This window comes from Malus sylvestris, chromosome 5 (assembly GCF_916048215.2).
Source record: "Malus sylvestris chromosome 5, drMalSylv7.2, whole genome shotgun sequence".
NCBI classification, from domain to species: domain Eukaryota; kingdom Viridiplantae; phylum Streptophyta; class Magnoliopsida; order Rosales; family Rosaceae; genus Malus; species Malus sylvestris.
In genome coordinates this window covers 45,150,707-45,163,032 of record NC_062264.1, presented here as the reverse complement: position 1 = coordinate 45,163,032, position 12,326 = coordinate 45,150,707, and the positions used below count along the sequence as shown (strand labels likewise).

Below are 12,326 nucleotides of genomic sequence, written 5' to 3'. Positions count from 1 at the left end.
TTTCACCTTCTACATTATAAGGATGATTGTTTAGTAAACAACTTTTAAGATCACATTATGTGTGTCACTAATAGAAATAAGTACATTAATCAGCACTTAAATAATTATTCAATCATCAATAACCACGTCATATGATTTACAAAATATAATTTAAATAGATTCCTTAACATTACCGTTTCCACTAATCAAGACTAGAAAAGACTAATTGGAAAGGTTCAAGTAAGCAGGGACCCAAACAGCAAAAATTGACTGCTCATTCTCCGCCGCTTGCATGATATATATATTTGACCGACCAAAAATAAATCTCCTTAGGTCTTGGTCTTTCTTCATATAAAGCGTTCAGGATCTAGACGATGGATTTGGTGCTAATTAATTAAGTCCTGCCAATCAAACAATACCAGCATGCATACATGACATAAGGAATTAGGGTTTATCAAGTTAATCTATCAGCCATCTGGACTTCTGCTTTTGCCCATTGACAGTGACATTCAAAATGGTTCATGGTTTTGATTTTCTCGTATTATATTATAAGGTTTTTGAATCGTATTAATTTATATTTTCGTATTATTTGAACTTATATAGGTTCTTTAAATTAATGACATTGCAAGTGTGTAATTCAATATATATGTAAGCGACATTTATATTATTATGGACATAAAAATCTCATTAATATTGGAGCTTTGACATCTCCTAAATCAATCTTCAACAGATGATTGAACAATTAGAAAGTGAATTTAGAACCCAATGATCCATTTCAAAGTACTTAAAATTTGAAGAGTGTAAAATGTAATTGATCCATCTTATTATCATTCGTGGATTTGAGAAAAGCATATCCTGGTACAAAACTACAAAAGCACTGCCTGCCACACACTAGATAAGCTATGAACTTGAGAGAAGGATTATTTCCTCTCTTTTTTCCCTCCCTTTTTCTCTCTTCCTATTTGAACGGTCACAGTTAAGTCACGTCAACATCTTATATTAATTTTTTATAGAAAGAGAAACACAAAATAAAGACCCAGAAACATAATACATAGACAAACCTTCCAGAAAAGAAACAATAAATACATATGGACCAACCCACATTGACATGCACAGTAATTGCAATGATCAAGACTGTAACACTACAAAAGCGCGTGTCAAACAATAAAAATGAGAAAAAATAAAAATGAACTGAAACTTACACATATGCAGTGAAATCGATGACTTATAAGGTTTATTATTTAGATTGACACGAATTGAAAATTTAGGAGATCTCGAAGATATATTGAAAGTTCATAAAAAATAAAAAATAAACAAGACAACGTACTCTTTGTATCTGCTTAATTACTTCTTTGACTAACACCCTTATGATTTTTGCAGGAAATAATACGAGTAACATAACAACAAAAGTGTCACCATCATCGTTCTTGGGAATGCTATTGTCGCTATGCTTGTCATCGGCATTCGCATTTTCTTAAGAGTGTGGAAGCGATTGGTGAAAATGCATGTTCAATTTTTTTTCATTTTTGACATACATTTAGCAAGTGTAGTAATTGTTGGTAAGTACTCGAATTTGTATCCATTAAAACCAATGTTATAAGGATTACTCTAATAATATGCATTTCTTTTCAATAATCTCGGGTTAAGATGTATATAATTTCATCTCAATATTTGAGTTCTTTTAAGGTGAGAAGCAAAGTGTTTGATTAAATTCCTATCGAGTTTGTCTATAAGGATTACTGTACGATTTAATGCAATGGTGGAGCCACAGTTATTGTAGTCAGTTGAATTCAACGATCTTGAATTTAAGATATACGATTTGACAAAAAATATTTGAGTTCTTTTAAGATGAGAGGTCTTTTATAAAATGTCTGACAAAAGTTTATTTATGTAAGATCGTTCTTCGTATAGCAAGAAGCATATAATGTTTGTATGTAGTTTAATATCTTAGTGGATAGAGTGTTGGGTTTCTGCTCATACATTCCGAGTTCGAAACTCTCATCTTCCTTAGATTAATATAATAGTTTCAACACCTTTCGTTAAAAAATTTAAATTAAATTAAATAAGGAATTTCAACACCACAAACGTCCGTAATAATAAAAAAAACCTAAAACGGATTCATACTCAGGCCCAACGGAATTGGGCAGCTCGAAGGGAGCCCAACTGAATACGTATTGCGGGCCACGCTTCAAAGAGACCAACCCAGGCCCAAACGGAATTGGAAATTTAAAACAAAATACCTACCCGAACCAGGAATAATTAGAAAGGGAAAGATGAAGCAAAAGGAAAAGTTTCCTGATGAAATTAGGAAGTCGATACTTTCCTAATCCAAGCATGATTAAATCTTTATATATACCAACAGTGTGCTTCTCTTATCTTCCACACTTTCCAAGCATTTACGTTCAATCGAAAAATTAGCAATGAAACTAGAAGAAGAAGAACACCACCCTTCAAAAGTACGACTGTTCGGCGTTGGTCTCGGTGGTAGTTTGAATGATCCTCGCGGAGGACATGAACCCTCTACCGATCTATATATGAGGGATCCGACCTGGGACTACAGCTCAATTTGGAAAATCAAGAAGAGGCTAGCGGCGAGATACCTCTGGCCCTTCAAGATTCTCCAAGATATTAATATTTTAATGAACCGTACATGGCCATATTTGTCTCCGTCTCCAACCGAGGGCCAGAGGGCTCGTTTTAGCCCTGTCACAAAAAACCGTCTCCAACCGATGGCCAAAGGGCTAAACATAATTTATTATTTAAATTTAAAAACTACAACTTAAATTTAAAAACAACAATAACTTAAATTTAAAAACTACAACTTAAATTTAATATCCATAATCATTATTATCTTCATCATCCGTCATCGTAGGAGTATAGTTTGTCACAAACAACTGCCGTCGGCTCATAATTTCTTTTTTTTTCCTATCAAAATAGGCCTTACTCATTGAAGTGTAATTCGAAGTGTTCCTTTCCATATTCTTATCATCAATCTCTTCTTGTATTTGCTTGGCCCGTTCTTCATGCCTACACTTCATTTCTTCCGCCTCAAGGGCATTTTGCTCCGCCAATAATCGCAATGAGGCCGCCACTTCATGTTGAGCGGCGTAATCAACATTTACCTTGCCCTTTTCCCTCAACCTTCAGGCCTTGTTTCGTCTCATAGCCCTAGGTAAAGAACTTTCGGATGGAGTCGGATTTTCTACCATTGTTTGTTGAATGGTAGGAGATCCATCTTCATTCATATCTACAGCTGGGGATACAGCTCCCAAAGGATCCACTCTATGTTGACGTGAATCTTCAAATAACACCCACCCTTTACAAATTTCCCAACAACCGTGAAATTGAAAGGGTTTTGAGCTGCCTTCCATATACAATTCCTCCGCTTGGCGTACCTAGAAAATATAATTACAAAAATTTTAGGAAATTAATTCATGAAATTAAATGTAATATAATGACATATAATTACAAAAATTAAATGTAATATAATTAAACATTTAAAATAAACTATGAAAACACTAACTTCGTCATAGTAATTGGCGCCGCTTTCATGTCTACTTGCGGCTGCTAATAGTGCTTGATGCCATTTATTCAAACTTGGATGAAGATGTTTCTTCCATCTTGAAGAACAACTTTCGTGGTTTTGGGTATTCGATGTAATGGTGCCTTCGTAGAACTCTAAGTATTTTTTAGACACACGAGTCCAAACACCTTCACTTGTTTGAGAAATCCCCCTCACACTATCTTCTGAGACCCATCTATAAGCCTTGCAAAGAGCTTCATCTTCTTTTCGGGTCCAAGCCCTACCTTTCATTGCAGATGAGGCCATTTTTTTTGAAAAAAATGAAGGAAATATTGAAGGAAATTATTGAAAAAATATTGAAGGAAATTATTGAAAAATTGAAACAAATATTATAGATGAAGGAAATATTGGAAAATATATTGAAGGAAATATTGAGAAATATATTGAAGGAAATATTGAGAAATATATTGAAGGAAATATAGAAAAATATTGAAGAAGGAAATATTGCAAATGAAGTGAAGAATTGAAAGAACTTCACCATATTTATAGAAGAAAAGAAATGTTTAAATTAAAAAAAAAAAAACCCAACGGCTAGCTGCAACGGCTAGCTGACTCTGCTAGCCGTTATATTAAAAAAAAATTCAAACTATTAGTGTCAGTTATAACCAACACTAATAGTAAATAAAAAAAAAAATTTGCCTATGAATACCTATTACTGTCGGTTATAACCGACAATATTAAAAAAATCCTTCTTTAATGATGTCGGTTATAACCGATAACAATAGGAAAACTATAAATAAAAAAAATAGCCAGCCCGGGGCTGGCTGGTTGGCCGAAAGCAGCCAGCCTTTTGGCCCTTTGGCCCTTTGAAATTCCGTGGGGCCCTCACAGATTCCCGAGCCCTCTGGCCTAGCCCTCGGTTGGAGACGGTTTTAGGGCTATTTTCGGCCCTCTGGCCCTCTGGACCCTTCGGTTGGAGATGGCCTAATCATAAGCTTCAAGCTAGTGTTGTTTAATTATTTCTAGGTCGGACCAATTCGAGCACATGCACTCGACATTCCGGATTTCTCTTTGTTTCCGGATACTATTCAATTGGTCCTCAAAATTCAAAACATCTAGTGCTCGCATCTCGATCAAAGGCCAAAGTAAATTGCTAGCTATCGTTTCCTCAAGATTTCTAATTTTTCCATTTTTCCTTTCTATTATTCATGATGACTCAAACTTGTTAGTTTGCAAATGGTGCTAAGTGGTGTGATTCATTTTTCTGGTAAATTGGCTCAAATTTGTTAACGGAAATTATTTATGCATACTATTTTGCTCTTTATGCACGTATATAAGTTTACGTTTGTGTTTTGATTATCATTCAATAAATTCAATCTTAATGTCATAAGTAAACACAAATGTGCTGGAGAGTAAGGTGTGCAGCAATTACTTTAGTCTAAAGTAAGAGGGGAGGTGGCACTGTGCAATTTTGGGTACATTTCATTTTATTTACGAAAGTGCCACTGAGTCTCTCTTCCCCTGCTTTTGTTGGATTTAACGCTATTTACAAAATTGCCACCGGGCTTCAGAAAGGGTATTGGGTCTTTGGGCTGGATGTGAACGACGATGGTTTTGATGGGTTGCCCGGAAAGTCGATGAGAGAGTAAGAGAGTGAGAAAACGATGGAAAATGTGGGAAAGTTTTGGTCTTGGAAGCTCGCATTGCTTAGAGAGAGAGAGAGAGAGAGAGAGAGAGAGGGAGGGAGGACAGAGAGAGTTCTTCGGCTAAATGGGTTGCTTTCTTCTAGGTGATGAAGAAGAAGGAAGCAATGAGTGTATGTGGAGGAAAATCTGGATAAGTAAAGTAGTTATTTAATTACTGCATCTATGGTTGGATTTTTTTTTTTTTTTAATGTTGATTTACTTATGGAAAAAACAGAGTGAGAGAGAGAGATCCAGGAAGCAATAGAAGGGTTGACGGGTTGGAGGGAGAGGATAGCCGGGATTTTTGACTCGGTGGCGGGTGGGTGTGGCTGTGGGAGATGCATCGGTCAGAGGATCGTTGGGGGAGGAGAGGAGTGGGACAGAGGGACTGACAGATTGGAGAGAGATGGGAGCTACGTGTTTCGACTAAGTGGGAGAGAGATATAGGGATTTTGTCCAATTTTTGAGAGAAGGATGGACAGGGAGAGAGAGAGAGAGAGAGAGGGCAGAAAGCATGGCTGTGTGCATTTTTTGGGGTTAACGGGTTACTCCACAGGGTTGTTAAGGAGAGAATGGCTGAGGGAGGTATGGGAGAGAGTGGGTTTTCAGTTTTCACCTCTGATTCAACAGGGTTAAAATCATCGTTTATTGTTTGGTTTGCCATTTGCGTTGTTAAAACTGTGATTAATATTTTGTTGTTTCATTAAAATTGTAATGGATGTTTGTAGGCTGTTTAGTTGGGTGTTAGGGAGATTAGGCTGCTGAGTGCACTGTTCCGTACACAGTTGGAGTCGGGTTTGTGTCTTCATAAGCTAGGGGGTTGCACTGTGCTCATTTCTGTGTTTCTTCATGCTTTCCTGCTGTTTCCTTCTCAACAAATCAAATTGAGGTTGTTTTTCCGCTTCACATCGTTTGAATATCCCTCTGTTGCTAGATTGTTTCTCCATACTTTGTTGCTTCTGTATTTCTGTGGTGAGGGTGTTGGGGAGATTAGGCTGTTTTAGTAACTGTTTAGCTCCTCTGTTGGTAGATTGTTTTTCCAATTCTTGGTTGCTTATGTATTTCTGTGATGCACTTTTTAATTTTCTTCTTGACATGTATGCAGATCAAACACAAGCATACACATCAAACCATGCATTCACAGAGCAGCCGCCAAAGAGACCATCATTGAGGTATTTGTTTATCCATTCTTAATTTTGTTAGGTGTTGGAACAAATCTCTTAACTGTGTTCGAATGCAGACTCTTATTCTCTCTAATCTTAACTGTTAGGGTCCTCTGTTATATTCTCATATCTCTTCTGCATTTGCATTTGGATTTTATACAAATACATTCTTGGTCAAACAAAATGGGAAAAAATGGTTGTATCAACATCACCTCTTTAGTTCTATGAGAGGAACTAAAGAAAACATTTTTCCTGAATCCCATAAGTCTGCAAGATGCAAAACAAGCTAAGAGTCATTTATCCAATATAAACACATGAACTCTGTTCAAATTCTTACTCTTATTCTCTCTAATTTTTTGCTGTTTAGTTTGGACTCCCATCGCAGCGTCATAATTTGCTCTTGCAGCTGCTTTTGATGCAAAGGTTCTCAGCCATGACATTTGAATCAAAATTCTGGTATGCCACTTGACCTTTGATGCGGTGCTTCCCCGTACTTTCCATTTGAGTGATTGTTATTTTTGTTCTCTGTAGTTTTTAGGTTTATGGATAAAACACTTTAGGCCTATTTATTCTTCGATATGATTCCAATTTGGCACTGTATTATTTCTTTAAGAACATTTCAAATGAGTCTACTTGTTTCTGAGATGTATGTTGTAAAATTCTCCTCTTTTTATGGCTTCCTACTTTAGGGCTTATTAACTTTAGAATTTGTACCATAACAATTAATTGTTTTTACCTTTCTGAAAAATAGAGAGCAGCCTCTCCATAAATGGGGGTAAGGCTAGCCGACATTCACCTCTCCCAGACCCTGCGTAAAGCGGGAGCCTTGTGCACTGGGTACGATCTTTCTGAAAAATAGAAGTCTTCTTGGTTAGTCATTTTGCACTTGAATTCTTCGTAGTCAATCATTTTTATCTGATGCGAAGACCTTTGTATCAATCATTGTTTCAGTTTATCGGCAGAAATGAATGACTTCTTTGTTATAAAACCCCTCATGCTGCTGAAGCACTTTTACTACTTTTTGAGGTTTATGTAAATTTTCAAAGAAATCGCATGATACCAATAAATCAGAGGTTTAAACATAGTAAATCTTGCAAGCAATGTGTTGGAAGAGTTTTGTGCTTCATATAACAGTTTTGTTCTTAAAGGCTGTCAAAATTTGGAGTGACTTAAAACTGCTGCCATCTTTCTAATGTGAATTTGAAAAGATTCGAGTACAAAATTGAACTAGCCAAATAGAAATTAAAGTGAAGGAGCATGAAAGTTACCTATTAAGGCCTCGTTTGGCAGCTCGGACTGTACTGACTATTTCTGTCGGATAGGATAAATAGCCACCGGATAGTACTGACTAAATTAGTCGGGCGTTTGGTGCAGTATCGGACTAATGACCGTATTATTTATACTGTGTTTGGTATTGAACCGGATAGGACAAGGGAAAAAAAAAATTGACAAATCTTTGTTTGTTTGTTGAACTTTTCTCATATTTATACCTATTGAAAACCACACAAATCTTCAAATAACAAAAAAATAAAATAAAAAAGTAAATTCCATACATCAAATTCAAAATATTTTCCAGGAACATAAAAGATACACAAAAAACAACTACAATCTTTGACAATTCTAAAGCAATCTCAAATTTTGGATCCACTCCTTCCCAAAAGCAGCTTGTAAAACTTCACCCAACTTATCAACTGATTCAGAAAGCATTTATTTAAATGTCACAGCAAGATCATTGTCATTAGCAGCTCTCTTCATTGAAAACTTTGGTGAAATGATAACTAGGAAACTCAGCGGACAGAAGAAAACCACACCAGCTGATTAAAAATTGCACCAACAGCAAGAAAAAACAGTAGCAGGAAGGATAAGAACAAGCAAAGAAACACAATCAAACGAGTCAGGATAACATCTTCACTAGACGAAACCAGAACAATTCTATTCAACACCCAATCAACAGAGCAATACTTCAACATCCAATCAACAATTCTATTCAGTAAACCACAACTGCTAATGAAACCAAAACAAAGCAGTACTTCAACACCCAACCAACAGAATGCCAGACCAAAAGGAAATCATAACAAAGCAATACTTCAACACGCAATCAAATAGGCACAGGAAGCACACTCCCACTCCCACTCTACCCAATCACAAGCAAGATATGCATTCCTCATTCTTCAAGTTCAATTAAAAATTAACACGAAATACTATCAAATTTCATACCTCTGAGCTACTAAGACAGAACAAATAGGCACAGGAAGTACTTCACCTAAAAGCACTTAAATCGTAAGAAAGTTGGAGAAAAAACAGATTAACCGCACAACCCAGTTAGCTAAACCCAGCAAAAATAAAAAAACGCATGCAGCCACACAAGTCCAACTATTGAAATATCAAAACATCACTGACAACCCATTTCTCTAAAAGCATCAGAAATCGATGCCCAATTCACAAAACCCACCAAAATTTGATCCCAGTAGATGCAAAATTAGAGAGAAAATAATAGCGAAGAGAAATTGGCTTACCGTCCGTATGGTTGCGTTGCAGCTGCGAGACAACAAGTGAAACGGGAACTGCGCCAGAGACAACCAACAACAAACCCTAAATTCGACCCCAATAGCAAACCCTAAAATTAAAAAATTTTAATTAAAACACAAAATTACATAATCAATTGCATAATTAGAGAGAATAATAACTAGCTTCAATCAATTGAAAGAAAATTGCAAGAAAAATAGGAGGGGGAAGAATAGAGGGAGGGGTGGAATCCCATAAGAAGAAAACTGAAAAGACGAACTGTGATTCAAACGAAGAAGAAGAATTTGAGAAGACAAACCTGGGATGAGAGCAAGAGTGCGTCTGGAGAGGAAGCGAGAGCGAGAGCGAGAGCGAGCGGAGAGGAAGCGAGAGCGAGAGCGAGAGCGACAGCGAGAGCCAGAGAGAGCGGAGAGGAATCGAGACGAGGCCGACTAAGTTATACCGTGAATATGGACGGTATAAGCAAGCGGGTGAACGCCGTGTAAAAAAGGTGGGTCCGGATTATTTAATCCGGTGCCTATTTAATCCAAACGACCACCAAACACCGTACACCGTATTATTAGTACTATCCGGTGCCTTATACGGTGTGCCAAACAGGGCCTAAGTGAATTTGAATAATTTTTTGGGAAAAATTATAATTTTTAAATCCCAGGTTTGTGCACCGACAATCATGTAAATCAGTTTCAGCTTTGTCTCAAATATGCATAAAGTCATTGGTGATACACGTGGTAAATTATGAGTAGAGCTTTGATAAGAGTTATTTATCATTGATAGATTGTCTTGCAGCACCTGCGCTTCTACTTATGCTACAAGTACAAGGAATCATGGCTCAATTTTGAATTACTGTGCAGGTGCATTTTAGCCACACACTGACAGCTACTGCTGCACTTTAGGTACAATTAAACAACCATCATTCTCCAATTCATGTGAAAAACTCATATACACTGTATATAGTTGGGACTTCAAAAAATCCGTCATTTTTTTTTTAAGATAGGCTTTTAATGTAAATTCAATAGAATTTAGATCCAACTGAAAGACTTAATTTACCATGTCGATTCAGCTGCTTTGATTGGTTTCTGAATAATTTAAAAATTTGTGTGTTAAACTTTACGAATTCAAAACCAGGAATGGAGCTTGGGCATCTTTGCTAGTATCAACTATAGTAAAGAGTAAGGTGTGCAGCAATATCAATTATTGTAACTTTTCTTGCTCATCGTAGTAACCACCATGTATTTTCCGATTACAATCAATGTAAGCCGAGACGAAAGGAACTAAGAAACAGTCAGTCACAAATCGACAATTTAATTCTGACCACAAAGTAGAAAGGTATATCCACCGAAACGAGTAAATGATTGTCAGAATTACGTATTATAATTGATTTACTTTGTTGACTGAGAGAATGCATGCACCGAAAAGAATAGAGAAGTTGCTCCAGTCTGTGGTTTACTTTATTTCAATGGTTGAATAGTATAAGTCTCAGAAGAAGCTTCCTTGAATAGTATAAGTCTAGGAAGAAGCTACCTTAAATATTTAATTTAGCACTCCTGTCTATATCAGCATCTTCAATTATAACAGTGTGAAACCTCGCTGATGAAAGAATAATCAAGTAGTATTTGATTAAAATTATTATGCATTTTAAATTCCAACTTATGTTATTGGCTTGAGACCGTCATAATGGCATCTTTTTTCATAAGAGTTGAGTAGGCTTGGTACATGAAAAAGTTGTAAACGAAAAGCTAGATAATTAGAGATCATGTAGATTGTAGAACACTTAAACATGCATGTGCAGAGGGATGGTAGCAAGTACTAATAATACCGTATCGTAGCTAGAGCTATTACTAAAAGTCTGGTATTCCCACCACCGCGTCTTGCGTAAAGTGAGGTATTCATTGACTTCGTTCTTCATAAATAGACGTGTAGCAAGTTTTCCATCATAACTATAATCCTCTTTCACAAACGAATTTGAGCAAAAATATCAAATAATGCCAGCAATGGATTCCTCAAGATTTCTATCCTGCCTCTTTCCCATTCTGTTTCTCATGATTAATCAAGCCCTTGGTCAAGTTTGCATAAACGAAAAAGGAAACTATACCACCAATAGTACCTATCAGACAAACCTCAACCGCCTCCTCTCCTCTCTGCCCTCCGACGAAAACGGCAACGGGTATGGCTTTTACAATGCATCCTATAGCCTAAACTCGTCGAACGAGCACATTTATGCAATCGGACTTTGTAGAGGAGATGTCACGGTGGGAGATTGTCGTAGCTGCCTAAACAATTCCCGATATGATCTCCTTCAGCGTTGTCCTAATCAGAAGGAAGCATTTGGTTCGTATGAGAAATGCATGTTACGCTACTCAAACCGCTCCATCTATGGCGTCATGGAAACTGAGCCTTCGCCGTATTACTGGAACATAAATAACATATCGTCGTCCGAGCTGGATGGATTCAACCAAGAGCTGAGGAAGCTACTGGACAGCATAAGAAGGGAAGCTGCAGCTGGCGGTTCTCTTCGGAAATTTGCATTCGGAAACACAAGTGGCCCAACTTTCCAAACAATATTTGCACTAGCGCAATGCACGCCAGACATATCAGAGCAAAGTTGCAGTGATTGCTTAGTTGGGGCTTTTGCATACATCTCCTATTTTTACGGGAAAGTAGGTGGGGGAGTTAATAAACCTAGCTGTTACTTTAGATTCGATCTTTACCCCTTCTATGACCCTACAACTGTCAAACAACTGCCATCTCCGCCACCAATACATTCTCCACCACCATCAACCAATACCACAAACACTTCACAAGGTACGCACGCACAACGTATATATATGTACACTCCATTACATACGCCGATGACTGCATATTTGCTTGACACTGATCTCAAAATTTAATTGATCAATGATAACTCCTCTCTCTGATAGATCAATAACTTAAACATGTTATTCAGAATCTCATATGATTAGAGAAGATATATTTCTGATTTTACCTTGCAGGATCGAAGAGTAGCAAATCTCGGACTGTCATCATTATTGTTGTGTCAATTATTGCTTCTTTGTTATTAGCAATGTTCATGGGCATTTGTCTAAGAGTACGTAAGGCAAAGAAAAAGCTTCAAAGTAATTTAATTCCAGGTACGTACTGTAACAAAATAGATACAGTAACATTAATTTAACTCAATTTGCTTCAAGTGGGAAGCCTAGTACTGTTACGTCATCTAGATCTAATTATGTTAAATATGAAATTTTTGTTAAAATTGTACCACAGACGAAGACGTGGACGAAATTGGAAGTGCGGAATCCCTGCAATTCAATTTTGACACCATTAGAATTGCCACAGATGACTTTTCTGAAGCCAATAAACTAGGACAAGGGGGATTTGGTTCTGTTTACAAGGTAATATATAGCACATCTATTGAAGATAACATTCTCACATCATACCTTACGAAATAAAATA

The 12,326-nt window shown here is 36.8% G+C and overlaps 1 protein-coding gene and 1 long non-coding RNA gene across 45 annotated transcripts in view; one reads left to right on the top strand and one right to left on the bottom strand.

The window, feature by feature from the left end:
• LOC126623052 (uncharacterized) overlaps positions 1 to 9,465 on the bottom strand; it is a 30,477-nt gene extending 21,012 nt beyond the window's left edge. The window contains exons 1-3 of the long non-coding RNA XR_007623594.1: positions 9,175 to 9,465; positions 8,867 to 8,967; positions 7,237 to 8,041 (exon numbers count right to left, since the gene is read on the bottom strand). This is a non-coding gene — a long non-coding RNA (uncharacterized LOC126623052). The remainder of the gene's footprint in view (positions 1 to 7,236; positions 8,042 to 8,866; positions 8,968 to 9,174) is intronic.
• LOC126623028 (cysteine-rich receptor-like protein kinase 44) overlaps positions 1 to 12,326 on the top strand; it is a 98,650-nt gene that overhangs the window by 36,717 nt on the left and 49,607 nt on the right. For 22 of the 44 annotated variants that reach the window (XM_050291732.1, XM_050291730.1, XM_050291721.1 and 19 more), the window contains one exon: positions 10,312 to 10,720. The exons of 7 other annotated variants lie outside the window; for them this stretch is intronic. Coding sequence is in view for 15 of the 37 variants with exons in the window: in XM_050291756.1 (XP_050147713.1) it covers positions 11,133 to 11,678; positions 11,867 to 12,004; positions 12,138 to 12,265 (812 nt within the window). In the remaining 22 variants the exon portion in view is untranslated. Of the gene's footprint in view, positions 1 to 10,311; positions 10,721 to 11,132; positions 11,679 to 11,866; positions 12,005 to 12,137; positions 12,266 to 12,326 lie in introns of all 44 variants that reach the window. 15 more of the 44 variants (XM_050291753.1, XM_050291750.1, XM_050291749.1 and 12 more) reach the window with 6 other exon arrangements.